General features: G+C 37.9%; 1 protein-coding gene across 7 annotated transcripts in view; it reads left to right on the top strand.

The window, feature by feature from the left end:
• The window catches only part of TTC37 (tetratricopeptide repeat domain 37), a 47,372-nt gene extending 24,894 nt beyond the window's left edge, over positions 1-22,478 (top strand). For 6 of the 7 annotated variants that reach the window (XM_027662925.1, XM_027662920.1, XM_027662924.1 and 3 more), the window contains exons 25-42: positions 1-69; positions 986-1,060; positions 1,690-1,831; positions 3,092-3,185; positions 3,755-3,832; positions 4,821-4,945; positions 6,591-6,714; positions 8,173-8,391; positions 9,177-9,249; positions 9,971-10,024; positions 10,131-10,239; positions 11,539-11,667; positions 12,202-12,323; positions 14,267-14,425; positions 16,893-17,045; positions 18,814-18,944; positions 20,568-20,691; positions 22,175-22,478. In XM_027662925.1, coding sequence (XP_027518726.1) covers positions 1-69; positions 986-1,060; positions 1,690-1,831; positions 3,092-3,185; positions 3,755-3,832; positions 4,821-4,945; positions 6,591-6,714; positions 8,173-8,391; positions 9,177-9,249; positions 9,971-10,024; positions 10,131-10,239; positions 11,539-11,667; positions 12,202-12,323; positions 14,267-14,425; positions 16,893-17,045; positions 18,814-18,944; positions 20,568-20,691; positions 22,175-22,252 — 2,058 coding nt within the window. In that variant the 3' untranslated portion in view covers positions 22,253-22,478. The remainder of the gene's footprint in view (positions 70-985; positions 1,061-1,689; positions 1,832-3,091; positions 3,186-3,754; positions 3,833-4,820; positions 4,946-6,590; positions 6,715-8,172; positions 8,392-9,176; positions 9,250-9,970; positions 10,025-10,130; positions 10,240-11,538; positions 11,668-12,201; positions 12,324-14,266; positions 14,426-16,892; positions 17,046-18,813; positions 18,945-20,567; positions 20,692-22,174) is intronic. The other variant, XM_027662927.1, reaches the window with a different exon arrangement.
• Positions 22,479-23,849: the final 1,371 nt, after the last annotated feature.

The following is a 23,849-nucleotide window of genomic DNA, read 5'->3' on the forward strand; positions in this document are numbered from 1 at the left end:
CAAGCTCATGAAGCCTTCAAGGTAGCCCAGTCTCTGGAGCCTTCTTACTTGCTGTGTTGGATTGGACAGGTATGATGAAAAATCGTAAAACTGTGCACCAAAACCAGTTGTCAAAGAGTAGAGTTGAGCTTCCTCCTAATAACTGGCACTTATTCATGTTCCTAAAAATTGTTTGAAGTAAAGGGAACTTATACTTCCTTGAAGATGGATTGGACCTTTGTTTCCGTAGTGGTGATACAGTGGAAGCTACATTCATAAGATACATTTACATAATGGCTGATGATGTGAGTTCAGTAAGAAACTACCAACAAAGCAATCACTGTGCTCTGAGGCTTTTTATTGACAACTGTGAACAAAGCGCTGTCTTTGTAAGGTGATAGTTATTTCAGCTTCAGCTGTACCACTAGTTCATTATGTGGAACCACCTAACGCTATTCTCAGCCCCTCCTTTCTAACACCGCTGTTAAAACAAGTAAGCCTCTAATGTACCTTGGACAAAGCACTTCTCAGTTTTTGGGAAGTCCCTTCTTCCCTACCATTGAGAGCTGATGTACCCCTACTGGTATCTAGGCCATCTGTGAATAGCTGAGGTAATTGTGACTCATACTCTTATGATCACTATAGCTGCACTTCATAATGCTAATAATCATCTAATTGAAGGTGGATTCTAGAAGAGAACTCTCACCATCACATGTTGAAAATTCAGCTCCTGTCAGATGTTGTTATAAGTTGTTCTAACACACACAAGTCTTTGTCTTGAAGAATGTAGAGTAGCAGCAGAAGACTTTGAATTACTGATATGGTGGAAACTGCTTGTGCTCCTTTTAATTTTGTTCATTTTATTTCTAAAATCTTCCTTGGAGAGTATGAGGAAAAGAAAGTCTTCATGTTGAATGTTTAAGATATGCCTGATATAACATAACTGAGTTTTCTGTCAATGTCGCGATTTTTAAAGTACCTGACCACAGCTCCTTCTTCTCTATAGGCTCTTATTGCAGAGACAGTAGGCAGCTATGACACTATGGATCTCTTCAGGCACACAACTGAACTCAATATGCATGTGAGTATAACAGTTGTATTGTTCTGAAGTTTTTGTATATCCAATCTCTCCACTTAGGAGATTTAATTTTTTTAAAAATAGGTATCTCTTCAATAGTGAAACTGTTACAGTCATGTTTCAAATGAGATTGGTTTATTTCCATTTTGTTGTTCCTGGCTTACATTGGCACTGTATAGCAGACAGTTATTGTATTAAATGCCTTAGTCCCAAGGGTCCAAGAAATTAGTTCCATAAGTAATGAGAAAACATTCTTCGTGTTCAGACTTGGACATAGATCAAAGGCATAAATTATAAATCTTTCAGGAGAGAACAAGGACCTTGAGTTCCAAGAAAGTAGAGGACTTACTCCCTTAAAGCTTTTTTTTGTTGTCATTCCTACAGCGATGCAGCAAATTGTATGAAAATTTAAGAATTTACTTTGCCCAAAGGGCAAGTTAAAAGTATGTGTAAGGGCAAGTTAAAAGTAATTCAGTTTGGTATTTTCTTCTGCTTAACACTGATGCAGATTTTTGGCCAAACCTCTGTTCTGAAACACAAAATTGTTATTATAATCTCTAATTATTTTGCTGTATCTTGAGCAGGTTTAATGAGTCCTCTTTTGGGGGTTGTTTGTTTGTTTGTTTCTTGAGGCTGAGGGAGCAAAAGGCTATGCCCACTGGGTATGTTCAACACTGCAGAACAAAACCAACAGAAACTCTGAACTATATCTGTACAACATTGTACAAATGAATGCAATTCCAGCAGCCCAGGTGGTATTGAGCAAATATACAGGTAGGTAGTTTAAATACCCTTCTAACCTGTCACGCCTAACAGATGCATTCAGAATGAACAGATAAACCTATAGTAGTATCTGGACAAGAGAGGTCTACCTGAGTTGGGGAGAGGCTTTTGAGCTGCAAAGTCTGGTACCTGAAAACAGGGTAAGCAGACCGTTGACTTTTATTATCACACAAAAATGAAGCAGATGTGAGTTCTGTTTGCCTACTCATTTGAGTTGATTTTGTTTCAAAGACCAATTAAAATAGGGACCAAGGCCTTGTCATGCTTGTCATAAGGCGTTCGCTCTCAGACTCCCTTTGCATGTGTCTGTATGCATAGGTGCAGACAGATGCTGTCCTCTGCCTCTGTGCCATGATGCTTGGCCGAAGACTTTTCTTGGATGCTGTGTAACTCCATAGCCTCAAGCATATGATTGTGTTAACCTTCAGTAGGTGACAGACCATGGTTTTGCACATGGTTCCAAGCCAGCCTACCCATTGGAGTAGGTTTGCATATGTCTAGCCTTGAAAGTAGGCATAGCAAATGTGTATTTTCATTAATGTGCAATTATTACTGTAAATAAATCATTTGAGTAATGTTGCTAAACATTTGAGAGCTAAAAAATAAGGTGCAAGCCCTCTAAATGAGATAAATGTGAGACTATATTTCTTTGTGCCACCGCTGTTCATAAGTGGACTGCTGGAGGGACTTCCTTCCTAGTCTTGGAAGAAAAGTGACAAATCTGAGATGAGATGACAGCTCAGAAGTCCGTGCCTTACCCATTTTGTAATTATGTGGTTAATTGCTAAGGTTAGAAGAAACCAGAGTTGGTCATCTGGCCCAACCTCCCTGCTGAAGAGCAGAGTCATCCTAGAGCACTTTGCACAGAATGGTCCCAGAGGTGTAATATTAAACATAAACAATAGGATTCTATTAGTATTTTATTAGGGTCAATACGAGATGAATACTTTCCTATTTCATTAGGGAAAAAAAATGTGTGTGCTGAGAAACTTAAAATATTTTGAGTGCATTCATTCTGTGTCATATTTTGAACATTTTTGAGCTAACCTGATGTCATGTTGTGGGTCTTCTATCCCTTCTCTATTTGCCTGCAGCTTGTCAAAATTATTCTAGTGAGCAACTGACAGAAGCACTTGGCGAAGGGTTTTGTACATATGCGTGCACTATAGCTTCAAGGTAGCAAGCTTTTTGTAATGCTTTTTCACAGTTCTTTCTGATCTTATTCTCCTGTTGTCAATTCTGATTTTCTAGAAAGAAATCCAGACGATGCATCTGCTTTCACAATGCTTGGTTATTTGAATGAGTATCTACACCTGAAACAGCAGGCAGCGTATGCCTATGAGAGGTAAACTGTACACCCTTGGAAAGCTTATAGAAGCTCATTGACCTCTTTTCCATGCACCAGCTGAAAAACTTAAGAGTTTTTCTCTTCTTTAAATAAACAAACCTTACTTTGTCAGTTCAGCAGTACATTTCAGCTAAGTAGGGGGAGGTGTGGGGATGTTCTTATACCAAATTTGGAAATGCAGAACACAGAACTGGAAAAGTAAAGATGTTCCAAGGCTTATGTGTCTTACCAGGACATTTAACTAATTCACTGTGTGGGATTTAAGTAAAATCTTGGGAATAGGTAAGCTTGGTTTTAGTTTTATTCTCTGTCCCATTCTAATTAATGGATGTGGTTGGGCTGTGGGGGTTTTTTCCCTTCTCTCTTGTTTTCAAGTGGTAGAGGAATGTAGCAATGAAACAATGTTTGGTGAACGTGTTTGTTGATGCATTAAAACAGTAAAATAAGCTCTGTTTGTGTTTAATGAGCATAGAAAAGCTTCTGCATAAAACAATTGTCCATTCTGCTCTGAGAACTATTCTCAAAATATGCAGATGGTAATTGTTTTTCATTGTGGTTAATTTCAGGGCAGCTTCATTGCTGAAAAACTCTGAGGATACTGAGAAATACAATACAGCAATACAAAACTATGGCAGGTCACTGTGGTAAGTGTTGACATATTTTCCAAGCTCCTGACTTCAGTTTTGGATGGAGTGAGTGCAGTGGCACAAAACATGGTGGGGCTTAAAGATGAAAGGTCATTGCTAAAAGTAATCTATTAAACATCATTCTTAACTGTAGACAGGTTTGACTGAACTTTGTATTTGCTCCAGAAATGTGTAGTGTATTAAAAAAGAAAAATCAAATTGCAAGGAATTGCTGTATGTCTTCAGAGGTATCAGTGATTCCTTTATCATTAGCTTGATACTATGGTGGCTTAATGTAACCTATACAGTGTAACTGTTGTATAGTCTCCAGAATAAATTGTGATTATATTTTTTTTAACTTTTTTTACAGTCTCCACATGTGAGATCTGTAATAGGCTTAGCCTAAATAAAATAGCTACTTCGAGTTTTATTTGAGATCCCTTCTGCCTGCCCTTTGGTGATGTGATAAGTCATTAACTTCAGAGAATATTTTAGAAGCAATTCTAAAGCTGTATGTGTGTTGATTTCTGTGTAAAACTTGGACAAGAGCAAAGCTCTAGTAATTATTAAGTAGTTTAATAAACACAATCCTGTATTATTTCCTTCATAGTGGTCTTAGAACAAGAATGCTAGTGCTGTAAGGTTTGTCTGTATGTGCACTTGCCTGTCTGTGTGCATGCATAGTTTGATTTGCTTTTGTCATGCTTCTCTTTTACTATTTTCTCCACTTCCATTGTGTTGACCATTAAGTGACATCTGTTGTGCAGATGGGGAGGACTTTTTCCTATCAGTTATTCTTCATGTAACAGATAGGTGAAAAGATTAACTGCAGTAACTGAAGAAGGGTGGTGAACATTGCACATTCTTGTCCTAATATTGCTCTTTTCCTGTGGTGTCTGCTTAAAACTACTGTATAAAAGAGGATACTGGTCTTCAAGGACAGTTTATCTGAATCATAGCAGCTGTTGCTACATGCTTCATACCAGTAATTTTATTTTTTTCACAGTGCCCTTGATCTGTGTGATAAGGCCATTGAAGTTTATGCATCAATACCCCTAACTGAGTTTGATGGCATTGTGGGGCTAGCGTTAGCTTACTTCAAGAAAGGACTCTTAGAAGAAAGTATCAAAGGTAAAATATAGAGCATTATGGGGCACTTCCCTTGAGGTTAATCTTAACAAAATTTGTTTATCTGACCAACTTAACTGTCATTCAGTTTATTTTGCTCTTTCAGTACTCGTGCATAAGTACAAACTCCACAACTGTTTTAATAGCTTGAGTACCATGTGCAGTTTTGGGCACCACATTAAGCGTATAAAGGAGCACCACATGGATGTTGAAGGGTCTGGAGGGGAAAGGCTTTTATGAGGAGTGGCTGAGGTCACTTGGTTTGTTCAGCCTGGAGAAGAGAAGACTGAGGGAAGACCTCATTAGTCTTCAGCATCCTCTGGAGGGGAAGCAGTGGGGCAGGTACAGATCTCTTCAATCTCATGAGAAGTGACAGGACTCGAGAAAATGGCATGAAGCTGAGCAGGGGAGGTTAAGATAGATAATCAGGAAAAGGTTCTTCACCGAGAGGGTAGTTGGGCACTGGAACAGGTTGCCCAGGGAAGTGGTAATGGCACCAAACCTGTGTGAGTTCAAGTTTGGACAATGCTTTCAGCACACAGTGTGATTCTTGAGGTGTCCTGCTCAGGATCAGGAGTTGGACTCGATGGTCCTGATGAGTCCCCTCCAACTCAGCCTATTCTATGATAATCATTAGGCAGTTCAGCAGGGTGCTAGAAACTATTCAAATGTACTAAGGGGAAGCTACATTTCTTCAAGTGCTTAATTCTTGTCTATTAAGCTGTTTTTATCTTAGCCTCCCTTGATCTCAAATAAAATTACTTTCCTGGATGAATCATTCCTAGTCTAGAGAAAAGAAGACTGAGAGGTGATCTCATCAATATACGTATCTTGAAGACAGGTGTCAAGAGGATGGTACCAGACTGTGGTGGTGCCCAGTGACAAGTCAAGGAGTAACGGACATAAACTAGATAAATTCCACTTCAACCTGAGGAAAAACTTCTTTACATTAAAGAAAGTTGCTGTGCACTAGAACAGGCTGCCCAGGGAAGTTGTGGAGTCTCCCTCTCTGGAGACTTTCAAAACCCACCTGCACAGTTCCTGTGTCACCTGCTCTAGGTGACCCTGGCTTGGCAGAGGGGTTGGACTAGATGATCTCCAGAGATCCTTTCCAACTCTAACTATTCTGTGATTCTGTGATAGGAGATTAATGTGTTGTTCTGAGCACTTTAGCTTTAGTGATAAATATGATTCTGTGTCATGGTCTGCAATGCTAAGATGTGAGACTTCACAAAACATATACTGAATTATCACTGTTGAAGTGTAAGCACTCAGAAAGGAACAGCTGCGTCAGTGTTTTAATACAAGTAATCTTGTATTTTGATTGGAGTGATGTGTGCCCATCTGAAGTGCTATTTTGTAAATGAGCTATCACAGGGAAGTATTGCTACTGTGTTCTTGAGGCTTTTTCTTAGTATCTCTATACTGCTGTTCAGTTCTGTTTCCACTTGCTACATATTAAACAACTCCCAGGCTCTAAGCAGTAGATCTGTGAGTCTTAGTTGAATTTTTTTTGTCTTCTGCTTATGATTTGAGGTGTGAAAATATATTGAACCTGAACCCAAAGTGTCTCTCTCTTTTCTAATACCATGCTTTACAAGGGTTGTTTTTTCTTCTACTTCAATTCTGAGTCTTGAATTTTTACCAGCCTATGAAAAAGCCCTGTCTGTTGCTGAGTCTGAGAAAGATAGAGCACATATCCTGACTGCCTTGGCAATAATAGAATATAAACAGGACAAAGTGGATGCTGCAAAGACACTGCTGTTTAAATGGTGAGTAGAGGGAATAATAATCAGAATGTGATATCTTATTGTGCTGCTGAATCCTCACATTTCATTTTTGTGGGAACTCAGGTGGATATTTTCTTTTTGTATTGCAGAATAATAGTGGAAATGGATGCAGTGCTCTTACTTCTGTGATATATCTGTTTTTGTTTTGTGGCCTGTGTCTTCTACATTTTTAAAGCAGTATGGAGTGGAAGGGCTGGGCAGTTTGGATGTTCAGCATCCTTGAATGATAGTTTTGAAAACTTTATCTTTTAAGATAATATTACTTTGTATTTACCTAAGCACTAGGCAGTATTTTTGCTCTTTAGCTGTAAGAGCTCTATATGGCTAGTGAAAACAATTTCAGTTTCAATAGTAGGAAATCTCCAGAACAGTTGTGTTCCAAGACAAGGACAAGCCTGTAGCTTCCCCATGAAAAGAAACAGATCTGTATTAGTTGTGCTGTTAAGTGGTGAATGTTTTTTGTTTTTTTTTTTCAGATCTGTGTAACCTAAAAGCCTGTGCATGGTTGTTAGTCTCCTGGTAGCTTCAGATTAAGAGTTAACATCTCAACCTCTCAGGGTCAACCCTTTGTCAGTAGAGAACTCCAGTAGTGGCAGTACAGTACACCATTTTGCCAGCAGACTCCTGACATTACTGAAATAGTGAAGGTCCATTATCTAGTACACTCTAAATTCAAAGTTACTCATGATTAGGTAGCTAGGAACCTGATATTTCCTACATCCAGTAAATCACTACAGACTTCTGTTTTTGTCATAATCATCAACAATGGGAGTTTTCTAGATTACCTTTTTTGTGTTTAAAAAAAAAGGTAGTTAATGGTTTAGGAAAGAAACATCACAGTGAATATGTCTCGATCTGAATTGGAAGAACAGTGCTGCAAAGATATATGGTGGATTTTAGTAATAAGAACAAAAATGGTGCATTCTGGTCCAATAGACAGATGTCTCTGCTGTCTGGAATTCATGCTAGATGACTTAAAGGGCCTCAGTAGGACCCTGAACAAGAAACTACCTTTTTAATTTCTCATAGCCAGCTTGGCACAGAGGCTTTTAATAGTGAGTATGTCTTGATATCTTCCTAATATGATAGAATACCATTTCTTACTTGTCAGAGAGTGCCTTCTGCTTATGTTTAACAGCTCTTGATTTTTTCTTGCTTAGGTCTGAAAATAAAACATAGAATCAGAAGCTTATATTCTTGTCTTTTTTTGAAGGCAAAAATAATCATTAAGGGCTTGATTAGGAGCCTGTAGCTACCTGATCCTGAAGGATACAGATCTAGCTTGATCCACAGTCCCACAGTGAGAGACTGTTAATTCTGTATATCATTCATGATACATAGGAGCAAGAGGACTCAGAAATACACAAGTACTCTAATGTTAAAAGCAAATTTAATTTGTGCTCCAAAATAGTGTCTCTTTCCCTCTCTCTGGTTCAACAGCTCATTAAAGGAACCTAGTATGGAAAGTCTGAAGGCTTTGTGCACACTAGGACTGGTAAAGCAGGATGCAACACTTGCAACAGCAGCCCTAAAAGAATTACTGAAGCATGAAAAAGGGGATGGTGGAATTTATGAGCGGTGCCTTACTGCATCTGCTATTTATACATTACAAGGTAGAAATGTGAGGGTCCAGAGAGAAGTCTCCAAAGCAGTACACAGGTAGGTACTTTGTCTGGCTTGAGATTGCACCGTAAATGTAATGCTTTGATTACATTGAACAGTAAGCAAACCTCTGTTTACTTGCATCATTCTTCTAGAAAAAAAATAATTTTTAATTGTTTTTCTAAGGTGAAGTCCTCGCTTAAGGTTGTAGCATCAGCTGACAAAAGTTTGCTTTCTGATTTATGGCAGAAGTTTCATGGCTTATTCAGTATTTTCTGGTTTTGTTTTGGTGACTTCTTTGATAGCTAGATTAGTTCAGTGTTCAGTGAAAGCATCTTTCATCGTATGTAGCATAACTTTCAGTCCAGAAAAGTCTCAAGGGTCTTTATTTAATATTTAAAACCAGCCTTTGAAGCTATCTGTTCCATTAGCTAAATGTCTGTATTTAAATGTGTTTTGATTAGCCTTACCATTCTGTTCCTTTAAGAAAAACACACTTCAGTCTCTCCAAGTGTTTTTGGAAACTATTCTTCATGCAAATTATATTTCTCCAACTACAATTAAAATTCCTTGTTCTTCACACTGTGGGGGCAAGACCTGTAGTCCTAAAGTTTGTTTTCTTCCCATGAATATTGATATGCATATTGTACATTTTGTTTCTTTAGTTAGCAATATAACTTCAATATTGTGTCGTTTGTTTTGAATTACTACCTATGTCTATTTTCTACTACACTTCATTGTTTTCTTAATAGAGAAATTTGGTATCTATAGCAACTGCCTACTGAGTCATGGAAAACGAGGTGCATATCTAAATCAGAAAGTCTATCCTTTTTTTTCCCCAGTAACCCAGATAATCCTGCCCTCTGGTCTCTTCTATCTCGAGTAGTTCCACTGTCTGCATCACAAAAGGCAAAAGTAAGTCCATTGCTCTAAGATGTCTGGTGTTTACATGCTGGGTAGTCTGTGTTGTTTTTTAAGTAAAAAAACACCCCACCTTTCAGTATGTGGACTTTCACTAGTTAATATGAAATCTTAAGGCTTGCATACACAGCAGTGCACAGCCACATACAGAAGTTATATACTATTATTTGCATCTTTCATGAGGTAACAGCTCTTGATCTTGAAATGAACTTAGAGGAAAAGTCTGCTAGAATTATTCCAACAATAAAAGGCTGTACTATGTATAATTTTTTGTTTAGTTTTATAGAGATGTGTGTAAATAAATATATATTAAAATTTATGTGTTCAATTTGATTAATCTAGTCAATTTCACTTTTCACATTAGCCAATGTTTCCTTGCCACTTTTTTGCTTACTATTATCTTTTCTCCAAATAAATACTCTTTGTCTTAATTTATGTTAATTATGTAAACAGAAATAGCACTTGAAAACAAACTCCTTTGTATATGGGGCTAATATCTGAAACAGATGATATGGATAAGCTCTAATTCTGAATGTCTCTTCCTAATTTTTTATAAAGAGATTGTGCTATAAGCAAGGAAAATACCCCATTTTGCAAATTCTGTATTCATGATTAACAAAGATAAAAAGATACCGGCATTATATTTTGCATAAAATTAATTAGTAACCAAATTAACCATGTAACCAAATTAATTGGATTTTTTTTAATCTTGCAGGGGGGAGCTGTGGCAGGAAATATCGCACATATACTCGATGCAAAGCACGGAAAGGTTTGGCTTTCTTAAAATGAAGATTTTGTAATTCCATAAACAATCCTAAAGTTAATTCCATCTGATCACTTACAGTTTTAAGTGACTCTTATGTTCTGTTTTGTAGGAAGTCCTGCTGAATATTGCAGTTAATCAATTGGCAGCAGGTCACATGCTAGAAGATGAGAAAAACAACCCTATAAAAAACATCCAGAGGGCCATCCACATCTGTCCAGGTTACTCTTGTTCTCAAACACAGTAGTGATTTTTTAATTTTTACCCATCAAAAGCAAAATTACTGGATTAAGAAAAGTAGATTTCTTTTCTTGGTTTGGTTTATTGTTTAGGATTATCCGTGTACATTTTGGGGAGAATGCTTAGAATTGAAATTTTCATTGTCATTCCAAATCTTTCCCATTTAATTCCCATTGTCATTCCCATTCCAATGGGAATTAAACCAGACAAGAAGAAAAATATCATTGGGTTTTAAGGCTTTTTCTGAAAATATGGGCAATTTTTTAATTCCTCAGTAGGAGAAGACATTAGCGTTATTTAGTATGTTAGACAAAATTCCCTTAGAATTACCTTATGCAACACCAAGCAGAAGAGAATTACTCATCTAGCTTGAAAATTTGGATTGGAAAGGTTCTGTTACAATGTGCGGGTTATGAACTATAGACAACTGTTCTCTTACTAAATGGTGTTCTTCCTTAAGTGTATGGAGCAAAAACCTGGCTTAGTTTTCAATTTCTAGTTTGCACTTGATGAAATACCAAAATGCTGTTTCCTCTGCAGTCATTTTTCTCTGATGCGAAAGGGTGACTGCAAGTAAACAATTTCAGTTACTTTCCTACAGGAACACAAAAGAATATGACTGCTAATCAAAAGCAGTATACTTTGCATTTTACTTTGTTGAATCTTCAAGCTTTGTTTCATTTTGCTGGCAAATTTAATTATCTTAGAGATGAAAATGTACATAGATGAAATCTTTAAATAATCACTGTTCAGTTCATGACAGAGACTACTCTTCCAGTAGTAGGTGTTCTTCACAGGGCTAGGTTAAGGTAAAGCTGACAGTGGAATTAGCTGGCAGTGGAAGTAGGCACTTAGTGCTGTAACTTTCATGTCATTGGTCAGACGAAACTGATTCTGTATGACTGAAAGCTGTGGATGGCATCTTGGGATTTTTGCTGCTGCTGTTACAGCACTAAGTGATAGCCAAGGTTAATCTGTGTAGTCAGACATAAACTGGCAGCTTCAGGTTAGCACACTGGTGTTTATGTAAAAATACATTGGTTGGTTTTGGGAACAGAATCTTCCTTTTATAATCTGGCAAATCTTACTAGTTAGAGACAAGTAGTTATCAGCTTCCTTGTGCTGAGTTCTATTACTTGTCTTGTTGTTGCTAACTCTTATTTACAGTGTATAGTTCCATTGATAGCTATGTTTTTATGCTTTATCTGGTAAAGACCATTCTAAATGAACTACCAGTGTATTTAGAATGGCACAAGTTGCCTTTGACCATTCTCTTCTAGATAATCCTACTGCCTGGGCAGTGCTAATGGCAGCCTGTCATGCTGAAAACACTGTTGTCTGTCTAAACAACACTCAGCCGAAACGAACAGGTCTAGAGATGACACTTGTGTCTACAGTTTCAGCCAAAAGTAAGCTATACAAGTTTTCTATTTAAAAAAAAAAAATAAAATTGATCTGAGCTTGCATTACTATTCTGAACTTGCAAAGAGGCTGAGGATTGCTCAGTCGTGAGTTGAGCTGTAACCGTATTGTACACATAAAAAATGCTAAATTCTAATGCACAGCTAGGGTTAATTACTTAATGGCAGCTTGCTTTCCCCTCCAAAGCCTCAAATGGTTTTCTAAAGTAGTACTTCTGAACTCTGATGCCTAAATGGATGGTTGTGGGTGTATTACATTGCAGCAACACTGCTTATGAGGAAAGACTAAAGTACCCTTGAGTTCTGTAACTTTTCCAGTAGAGGCTCAGTCTTGCTCAATGTCCATAGTGTTTTGAAAACCGGAATTAAAATTCCATGTTTGATTAATTGTTCCTGAATCATTAACTCAAATGGTGTATGCATTTTTCCCATCTTGCTTTTAATTTTGCCATCTTTCAATATTCTTTCTAATGAAGGAAGTCATGTCAGATTAAAACTGTAGTGTTTTAACTGTCTTTACAGCTGGGGAAAGTAACCTTCCTCATAATTATGTCCATATTCTGGAAGACTGGTGTCTCTGTCAAGCTATTACCAGTCTAGAGGAGACTGGTAAACTATCGGAAGCTGAAGCTCTTTGTAACAAGGTATGATGGTGTCATGATGGCAGACTGTGGTAGAATTGTATAAAAATCATTTGTGTGCATTATACAAAAAGGTAATCTGTCTGTTCCATCAGAACTACAAATACAGTAGTCCACAGAATATTCTGAGTTGTAAGGGATCATTGAGTCCAACTCTTAAATGAATGGCCCATGGGGGCATTGAACCTGCAAGGTTGGCATTATTAGCACCATGCTCTACCCAACTGTACTAGTTGTTGGTATATTCTCCCTTTACCAAAATGCTGCTGCTGTTTGCAACACTGAAACTGTGTTAATAGTTGAAACAAGTAGTGTATGTCTTGATAAAGATAAATCTGCTCTTTCTGCCTAGAATTAACCTAGAATTAAGCAAAACATTACAGAAATTCGAGGCAAGAAGTTCATATAGGAGACTTTGCCTGGTACTCTACTTCTTGCTGGGTTGTGTTGTTACTTTGTTTCAGAGCCACAAGTTTTTGTAAAAAGAAAAGTCTTGAGGAAATGCAGCTGGGGAAGGGGACTGGGGTGTTATCAACATTGAAGTGTGTGTTTCATGTCTTCGTGAACAGAAGACTTGGCAAAAGATAAGCAAAAAAGCTGTTGAACTCAGCAGCACACATCCTTGACTTTCATGAAGGAAAATTACTAATCCCATGCAAATGTGCTCCTTGGTTTTGGCATTTCTGTATTAACAGGGATGAGAGTTAAAAAAAAAAAAACCACAAAAAAAGCCAAACCAAACAGATTTGTTGAACATGCTGGTTTTCAGGGGAAAGTACTTTCTTGTCTCTCTGTTTGCTTGGTGAGAAAGTGTTTTTCTTTTCTGGCCACCATGTCTACTGACCTGTATTCTATTAATGATTAATGATTCTATTAAAGATCAGAGATTTCTAAACATACAAAGTATGTCCTTCCCCCCATCTTGTCATGGGGGGTGGTTATGGAGGGTTTTGCATGGGTTTTGTTGATTAAATTGCTTGGGGAGAGGACAGTCAGTGCCTGCAGTTAGTGAAGAAAAAGGGGAACATCCTCTGGTACCACAGACTCTCAGTGACAGTTTTGGACCCTGAAATTCTCAGAAAGCCATATAACTAAGGATGGTGAGTCAGGCACTGCTGTCATTCAGTTTGAGATAGGCAGCGTGATTCTGCACTTGTTCATGAGGGAAAATTGCAGCAAATTTAGGAGCTTCTATTGTGTTTCAGAAAGTCTCTGCATTCTTTATAAAGCAACAGCTTGTTAAGGATTCACAGGCAACATATTTCATTTTATAAAAAAAAGAGATGTGTGAAAAGTACAAGTGTTGTTTCTTAAATCTGCTTTGAATTATAATTCTTGAAAGTATTCTGATTTGAGCAGGAAAAATAACATGAAGTGAGGCTTGCTGAAGCTTCACATACTTCACCTGAGAAGGGTAAAGCAACGGAGGGCTGGTTTTCTGTCTTTGCTATTTTGTGTGTTTTTTCCAAAAAATGCTCTTTAGGGACCTACTGTTATGGAATAGGAAGTGTTTAGTAGAGTGCTTCTGTTCCAGGGAGAATACATCACCTTACCTGGGAGAACTGAAACTGCTTGAAACACAGTCAAAGTCACAGGATAGGTTTTTGCCTCTATTAATAGGCCCACACTGGTAATGATTGACAAACCAAATAAGAACTGTCTTTCAGACAGTTTAAGACTGTCTGAAATAATAACCGAATAACTGTAAGAGTAGGACATATACAAAATTTGAGATAGACTTCAGATGTATTTTGAGGAGAGTAGAAAAGGTTACCTATTTTCATTGGTCAATCCCTGGAACACTGCTTTGTGCAGAGGAAGAGGAAACTGCTATTTTGCAAACATCCTGAGAATGCTTTCAATGCTGTTTTCTGTACAGAACAAAATGGAAAGATGTAAGTATCTTTGATATTTGGGAATGATAATTCTGATTGTTTTGGTCTTAGGCTTTAAAAAGCTGCCCTGAGCACCCAGCTCTGTTTTTGCTTTTGAGACAAGTTCAGTGTAAGCAGCTGTTGAAGTCTCACAAAGAACTTCCAGGCAACATCCTGGAGGAGCTTCGCAAGACAGTCATGACCAGTCCAACTTCAGTTGCCGCCTGGCAAGTAAGTGTGCATCTTTTCCCTGACTGATGTGCCACTCTCACACCCACTGTAAGAGGGTGAACATTAGTTTCACTGCTTGGTTTTATTTATCTGCTGACAGTCAATGACAGAAAAAATAGCTTGTATTTGGGTTGTTCTAAAGTTGAAACATCATGTTAGATTTATTTAATAGTTGAAATAATAAGAACCACTAGTAAGGGTAAGCAGACAGGAGAATTAAAAATTTGAGATAAATCCCTAGCACCTGTGTCTTTAGGGAACGGTGATTTGACATGTAAGCAGAAAACAGTGAAATATTTCATAACTCATAAGACTAGATGGAAGTAAAGGGTTTCCTAATGTAGTAATATACAGTTCCTTATTCAGGATCTGAAAACCTGAATAAGTCTCTTCCAGTCACCTTATTTGGGAGAATTGAAATTGCTTGAAACACAGTCAGGGTCTTTTTTCCATAATCTCCTGACTTCAGATGTCACTGTTCTTTTGAGTAAGTTGATTTTGCAGAGAAGAGAAATCACTCCCAGTAACAGTGTTCACTAACTCCCTTCCATGGCACCATGAGTGATCCCTTTCAGTAGATATGAAGATGCTATTACTCATTTCATATGCTGCTTCTGTGAGACAGTCTGAGAAGTCTGTCTCACAAATGCCAAGAGATCCTTCTGGTGATGCAGCACATATGGTTTGTTTATTTTCTAACAGTTGGTTCTAGTTACAGTTATTATCTTCCTTTTCCCATGTAAGTAGCATATTGTTTAGAAAAATTCTGTGAGCTTTTAGAGTCCTTTATGTAGTTGAGGGATTTATGGTGCTCTCTCTGCCTACTGATAAAATAAAACCCTGCTTGTAGTACTGGAGTTGATTTCAGTCTTAGAAGACCAGTGCAAGGCTACTGTAGAGATCGTTATCTCACTTGTTTTAGGGCTGCACATCCTCTTCACTTCTGAAACACAGGAGTATCATTTCTGTAAAGATACTTTTTTGATGCATTTTTCACTGATTTTTGAGACTTCCTCTTTCTGATCTACAGAACTCATTCAGATTGGATTTGCAAAATAGGGGGCACGCAAGACATGATTGTATCCTCTATTTTAGTAACATATTTTGGAAATTAAATTAGGACTTGTATACATTCTTAAAGCATCCCTTCCATAGCCAAGTCATCTTGCTTACCAGCAGGGATAAGTGAACTGAAAGTGTATGTGATGTAGGGAGTGGGAGGGCTTGATTGTTTTGGTCTTCTTAATTCAGGCCACAGATAAGCTACCTCTGAGGAAGATCTTTTCAGTTCTAATTAAAGAAGGTATTTCTTAGGGCTTAGATAGCATTCTGAAAAAGCCTGGCTGCTACATCTGTTCGTAGTGGATAAATATATGCTTTTATGTTTTCTGTCTTTAGACTTCCTAAGAGTTTGATAAATGTTTTGTCTTACTCAGAAGTATCCACTGTGATGCCTTACAGTTTTTACTAGGTTATAGGGGCCCTTAACTATTCTTTTCGCTGAAGTTCTTGGCTTCTGTCTTAATAGTTATTTTGCAGGATTTAGGAGTGCTGCTGAACTGCTGTTCTGATGGCTATTCTACTTTTTGTGCTGTGGCTTATCAGGAAAATAGAGAGAAGCACATTTGGTAGAGTTGCCTTTGTGCCTTTGCATAAGGGTTCTCTTCTTCACATCTTGGGAGCTAGACATCTTCAGCTGCAAAGAACTGAGGCAAAGGGAAGCTTTTTTTTCTTCACATGAATGAATGTTTTACTTTACAAAGCAGTCCTGCAGCTCAATGTCAAGAATGCACAGTCTCACTAGTGCTAATTAATGCTTTCTAATGTGTCTAGTGGATAAGTAACTTCTGTGCACCAGAAAGGGTTAATAATTTTTGTCCCTTGTAACACCAGGCAGTCTTTAGCTAGCAAAAGTCTAAAGACCTTTGCTCAAAAGCAAGGGAATTTTTTTTTAATAAGAAATTGCGTTGTTTGCTTGATGATCCAGCAAAGAATATTTCTAGATGTGGCTTACAAATTTTCATGCAGGCAGCAGAGGCATGAAACTCTGCCTCCAAGTGTCTTATTTCCTTTGTCCCATCTGTCTTCTCCGGCATGACTCAGCTGATTCAGAAACTGTGTAACGCAAGTCTACACCCATCACCTGGATTCAAGCTCATGTCATAATGTCTTTCTTCCTGGCATAACTCAAATGCGCTGAGAAAACCTATCAAAAAGGTGTCCGTGAGTGGTCTAGGGAACTCCCAGAATAAGTTACTGTAGTGAGGTGTACTGCCAGTTATGCAGCAGACTACATTTTTCTGCAGGGCAGTACGCAGTATATTGCTGGAATGAGGTATGGGTGCATGGTGGTATTTTTAGCTAATAGTATGCTGTGGTACTCTCATAAATTGAACTAAATGATATTGTCTAAGGGCTGTGTGTTTTGGTGGCTCCATAACTGATCTTGTTGGATGTTTATTTTCAGTGGCTGGCAAAAGTATATCAGTCTCAGAGAATGATGATTGGAGCAGAGATGTGTTACAGAAAGAGTCTGCAGCTGGCGTCACAGCAGGGCAGCTGGAACGGGAAGTTATCCAGTCTGCTCAGGCTAGCTATGCTCGCACTGGAAATCTGCATGGTAGGATAACCAGTATAATATAACTGCATGATTTAAGAGGGATTGCTGGAATGTAGGGCTTCTGTAGTCTTTAAATGAAGCCCCTGTTTAAATCACTTTGCATTTTATGAATGACAGCTAGAGAATAAAGTGAGACTCCAAGGAGCAGTGGAATATTCTTAGAATGTTACAGTGAAATAATCACATAGAGCCACTATGTACAGAAAGAGGCTAACTTGTTCAATAAGACTTACTTGTCTAATAACAGTTTCAGTTGGATCATCCAAATTGATGTACCTTTCAAGTATCTGTCCTCTTTTTCAGAAAACTGCCTCAATAAAAATTTTTTTCTGCACTGGTGCCTGGAGACATCAGTCACATTTCAAGTAATTTTATGCCATATGGTCATTTCCAGATATGGTGCCTTGCCTTGTAGTGTAAAAACAATCTAAGGGAAGTGTACATTGTGGTGTAAAGAAAATTACTCTATTCCTTGCAGCGAGGGGCAAGGTGAACCTACCTCAGATTCTTGGCAAGTGTTTATTCTCTTTAAGCAGTGTCACTCCAGAAACTTGAACTGCACTACCAGATTGCTTTAAAGCCTAGTGTAAAATGTAGATACTGCTGTGATCTTGGCTAACACTTTTTCATGTATTTTAACAGACGACCCAGCTAAGAGCCATAATCGAAATCAGGCAAAGCAACCCCATCTATCCTGAGATCTTATATAAGAAAAGGCAGTCAGTTTTACAGAGGATAAAGCTGCAAAGCTGTTATGCCTTGTAGGAGAAGAGAATCACCCTCAGTGTAGACAAGTTTCTTTCTCACAAGGCCTATGCTTCAAAAGGTTTAATTTGTCAAGTGGCAGTATTTTTCCTGACATGATTATTCTGTCAGCTTTCTAGTGGTCTGCTCCCTGTTTCCTATTGCTCTGAAATGCTTCCACAGGTCACAAAGTACCTTCTAACTTAATTAACACTTCTTTAAGTGCTGGCCTGAATGGCTTAAGAATGCACGTGACTTTGTTTAAAATGAGATTAGTATGAATATGATTATCTCATCTCTGCTTTCTGAAAGAGCAGAGCAACTGATAAGTGGATTTCTGTTCGGACTCTCTAATCTGCACCGATTTAATGAAATGTGCAAGAGCCTGGTGAAAACCTTGCTCGGGTCCAAGAAAGTTGCTTGTCTCCCAGTTATCTGTCTAAATGAAGTATAGTAGTTTGAATGCTATCCAGACACACTGGGCATAATAAGGTTTTTCTTAAGCCAGTTTTTCTTTTTTTCTTTTCTTTTCTTGTTTACTCAAAAGTTGTTTTGCTAAGTAATTACCATCTTGGAATTGGTTTTCACTGTTGGTAAAAAATGTCACTTCTGGGGATAAATTCTACATTCTAGAATAGTCTTGTATATGGGATGAAGATTTACAAGCTGAAGAGCAAAAAAGGGTTTCCGAAGCATTACTAAAACTTGTATGGAAAAAACACAAGGATTGTTTGCATAAATGAGGAACTGGAATGCTGGCAAGGTTGGTCCTATGTCAAGTTAACATGACTTTTCCAGGCACTTCTAACCACTGTTTGTGGTTTTTCAAAAGGTATCTTTCTATCCTGCCAAATACTTTATATAACTCAGAACTGCTTGAATTAAACCTTCTTTCTAGAGAACTGCAAACACACTACAATAAAGTCCTTTTTTGTTTTTTGGGGGTTTTTTTGGCTTGTTTGTTTGTTTGCCTTTTATTTTATTCTTTTTCCCCCCTTTCTTTTATTTTTCACTTTTATAATAGGCTAATGTCTCAAATGACCACTGGCCATCCTTGGTTCAGGAGGCAACAACAGAAGCTTTGAAACTTTCTCCTTGCCCCCTGGCAGCTCTGCTTCAAGCCCTGCTACAGTATAATCGCAAAATGGGAGCAAGGTATGCATGATCTGTTAAGTTCTAAGTGGAATACACTGTCTAAAAATACACATTCTCTCCAGATCTAACTCCAAGAACTAAAAGAAAATTGAAAGCAGGAATTAATTCTTGAAATTAGTATGGGAGTTAAAAGGGAGAGGAGAGAAAGTAGTGTGGGAAGCAGCTGAATCTTCCTCTATTTGTGGAAGAAAAATGTATATGACCTTCCTACTAAGAGAAAAACAGCTGTAAGACAATTTTTATTTTAATAGCATGTTACCTAAATAAATTAATCAGGAAGAATACACATTCTTAAAAATGCTGTAAAATAGCACAGTGGAAACGCATATCACTACCCTATATACTGCTGGGATTAATTTTGATCCTGAATTGGGCTCCAGTCAAAGTTCATGCCTATTCCTGAATGACCAAGTGCACATTGTGGCTTTTTGAGGAAGGGGAAGAATATTTGAGGAAGGGGTACTTGGAATCTTCCTATGTAGTGAATTTGGTTCTTAGATCTTTTATAGTATTTTTGTTTAAGATAGGGAAAGTTGGAATTTTTTTATGGTTTTGTTCAATAATTCACCTGTTTTGTAGATAATTCTGACAAACTGGCTTACTTTCTCCGTTGGCATTTAAGAAGGCAGCCTAATGTGATTGTGATAGTTGTCAATTATAATAAAATTAAGATAAAAACTTATTTAATCAATTAAAATAGGTTTTATTACAATTTCAGATATTAATTTATGTGAACAGTATATCACAAGATCTAATTGATCTGCCTAGGTGTTTCAAAATCCTGAAACAAGAAATTAATCTTAAATACAAATTAGAAACATAAAACAGTTAAATCACAATCTACTGGAAAATCATGTTGTTTATAACGGACAGAATGTAAAGAACAAGAGTGAAAACTGATGGAGCACAGTGAATTATTATGAGATTCCTAAACATAATTGGCAGTTTTTACCAGATTTCTAATGACACTGTGAATTTGAAAATGTATTGGTTGGGTATAAACTGTTGGTGTTGGAAGGTAGTATCAGCCAAACAGAACTTCAGACTTCGTGTAATACTGTATTCCAATTTCCTTCTCTTCTGAAATTTCACATCCTGTCTCTGTGTTTGCAGGAACTGCAGTACCTTTTGTGAGTGCCTGGATTAAATATATTTGTGTATAATATTAAATTCTGTTTGTATCACTAAATTCTGGTACCTGCTTCTTTCAAGTGCACTGTTATTTCCTAGGTCTTAAAGAGGAAAATACCTGCTGTACTTGTTCAACAGATTACATACTGAAATCAGAGATTGTGCTGAAATCAGAGGTGTCATGATGTTTATCATGCTCTTATAGCACTTGTAAAATCTACTATGTCAATCTAATTAGGATTACTTTCTAGTTAAAGCAGTAACTTGAGTGTAATATATTAGCCATAATAATGGAGGCAGAATTCCGTAGCATTCTAGATGCAACTACATAGGAAACAAAGGGATGTACAACTCTAGACTCACTTTCTTGGGCAGTATGGAAATAAAGATGTGACCTTATATTACTTCTGACCGTTGTTGCTTGCTCTGGTATGTTACATGCAGCCTAGTCAGTTGCATTTGATTTGGATTATGTTATGATTATATTTCTAGGGAGACTCGACGAATGTTGGAAAGAGTGGTTTATCAACCAGGGAATCCAGAAACTATAGTGTCGGTGGCACGCTGGTACCTCCTGCAACATCTGTATGCCAAAGAGGATTGTGAATTAATAGATGTAAGACAGTACATTTTATACAGAAATTCAATCTATTTACATTTAATATTACATTTACAACTTGAAAGAGGATAGAAGCAGACTAAGGAGGTTCTGGCTTACCTGCTCTTAAGGTGCGATGTTATAAAGGTTCTAAATTGAAAAAATGTACTTTGGTTTTTGAAATTTACACTAGTTTGTTTGAAAGTCTTCCATTCTTCCATACAATAATAATGAAAAATAAAGTGTCTAGTCTAAACTTCAAGAATTCTACTAGTGGCTCTTCAGTAGACACGAGAACCATTTAATCAAAATTTTACCAGAACTTACAAATGTACTAAAAGATACACACTCTAGCCTGGGTGTAACTTGGAGTATCCCTGACTCAAAAGATCTGAGCAGTAGGATGCTATACGTTCTGTATTGAGAACTTATATATGTAATGGTACATTATTTCAGTACATAGTAAATGGTACATTAGTTTCTGTTGACAGGACTTCACAAATGGATTTGGCCAAACTTATAAATTCACTCAGCTCTTTCGTGTAATGCAAATGGGCAGTCATTCATTTTGACTTGCAACTGGAATCACTTTGCTAGTCAAACTCTGAATAGGCTCTCCTAGTAACCTCCTCACTGCAGCCACTGTCACGATGAGTCTTTTGCCTAGATCATTAGCTGTTTCCTGGTGAATGTTGAATCCAGTAAAAAGTAAATGTGGAGGTACAGCATATAAACAGGCTCAGCACTGACAAAAATCTATACACAGACATGGAGGTTCGTAAAAAAATCTAGAATTAATGATTTCAGATGATTCTGGTATGATCTCATTGCACTTCCTTTTGCAAAGTCATCTGTACTCCCTACAAAAGAGTCTGATGATAATGACTGAAGATTCGCTTGATTCTACTTAATGGTTTTCCTTTTAATAGGTATAATGTGATTGGATTACAAGAGAAGTGCTAGAAGCTTAGGAACATTAGGTTGTTGTGCAAGCTTTTTTAAATAAGAGAAAAGCTCTAAGTATGGTATGTGGAAAAAAAATGAAGGAAATGTGAATTCTAGAGGGGGAAGGAAAAGAATATCTGGCAAGTTTTTAAGTTGCTGCAGAGAATACTCTAGTCTGGCAAAGGAGACTTATACAGAGGTTCTAGCAGGAGACAACTGTATGTCAGCAGGAAGATAGGTCTCATATAGCTCTGCCTGTTTAATTGCCAGCACTTAACTAACTTGCCAAACTTAGTTTCAGCCTCAAGTAACAAATGATGCTGTTAACAGAGCATTGGTAGTGACTACAGGTTTAGCAAGTCACTGTAGTGTGAGGTTTTGATCTTTTAAGAAAGCTGATGTGTAATGTTGAATGTTTTCTGTCTGGGCTTTATGGGTGGGGTAATCTATTATGGAAACTGTCTCAAAGGAATGAAAATACATTCGAGATTGCCCATAAAATGCTAGCAGTAAAATCTTAATTTCTCAGTTTTTCACTGTTTGTTTTTCTATGCAGGTGCTTATAGAAAATGCCAAAGCTAATGGAGATGTTAGAGCTCTGGAACTAAATGAGAAGTTGTCAGCAAGCGCCTAGTATGGACTATCTCAAGCAAAATAATCTGACATTCATCTGACTTAACTAGTTCACCTTCCAGAAACATACATGGTTTGGGCTATTGTATTTGTTTGTCTGGTTTTGTTTTTTTCTGTTTCATCAACTGCAACTTTGTCCTTAGTTTTATTTCTTCTTGAACAAAAGTACGCTATTTTCTTGTTGAGTTATATAACCCATAAAATCACACTTTACTTAGAAAAGAAAATCCTGATATTTTTCTTTTGTTTGCTTCTTCACCTAAACTTCATTGCTATTCACAATAGAGAGTATTTTTCTGTATTTCCCTCTTGGTCACACACAAAAGTACAATATTTCCAATGGGGTCCTGAACAGCAGCAAGCTTTTAAACAGATTAAGCAGGAGATTGCACGCGCCATGGCACTTCGACCAGTCAGGACAGAACCAAATGTGAAAAATGTACTTCGTTCCACAGCCGGGGATAATGGTCCCTCCTGGAGCCTCTGACAAAAAGTACCTGGTGAGACCCAAGCCCGACCATTCAGTTTCTGGAGCCGAAGCTACAGAGGATCTGAAGCCAACTACACCCCCACAGAAAAGGAAATATAAGCGGCTTATGAAGGAATACAAGCAGCCTCAAAGGTGATTGGCACAGAAACACAGCTCTTCCTGGCACCCCAACTACCGTTACTGAACTGGATGTTCAAAGAAAAGGTACTCCCTACCCATCATGCCACTGATGCTACATGGAGCAGGTGGATTGCTTTGATTACACAGCGTGCCCAAATCAGAAACTTGAATCGCCCTGGAATCCTAGAAATCATAACAAATCGACCTGAAGGTGGAAACTTCAGTCAGGCCGATGAGGAGGAAAAAGAACAAGTGAATCAGGCTGAAGAAGCTCCACCATACAATCAGTTATCAGAAGAAGAAACACATTATGCCCTCTTCAGTGATGGTTCTTGTCATATTGTAGGGAAGAACCAGAAGTGGAAAGCAGCTGTATAGAGTCCCATCCATCAAGTGGCAGAAGCTACTGAAGGGGTAGGTGAATTGAGCCAATTTGCAGAACTCAAAGCTGTTCAGTTGGCCCTGGACATTGCTGAACAAGAGAAATGGCCAAGGCTTTATCTCCACACAGACTCATGGATGAGAGCCAATGCTCTGTGGGGGTGACTGGATCGGTAGAAGGAGATTAATTGGAAGCGTGGAGGAAAACCTATCTGGGCTGCTGATTTTATGGCAAGATAAAATCAGCCATATCTGGGCTGCTCGGGTGGAGAAGTTGACTGTGAGAGTCCGCCATGTAGATGCCCATGTACCTAAAAATCGAGCTAATGAACATCACAACAACAAACAAGCAGACCGAGCTGCACAAGTCAAGGTGTCACAAGTAGATCTAGATTGGCAGCATAAGGGAGAGTTGTTCTTAGCTCAATGGGCACATGATGTTTCAGGCCGTCAGGGTAGAGATGCCACTTATAGATGGGGATGAGACCGAGGGGTGGATCTAACCATGGACACTATTTCATAAGTTATCCATGATTGTGAGACATGCACTGCTATTAACAAGCAAAGAGAGTGAAGCGCTTATGGTATGGTGGACGTTGGGATAAGT

This window comes from Corapipo altera, unplaced genomic scaffold (assembly GCF_003945725.1).
Source record: "Corapipo altera isolate COAL_440 unplaced genomic scaffold, ASM394572v1 61167, whole genome shotgun sequence".
Classification (NCBI taxonomy): Eukaryota; Metazoa; Chordata; class Aves; order Passeriformes; family Pipridae; genus Corapipo; species Corapipo altera.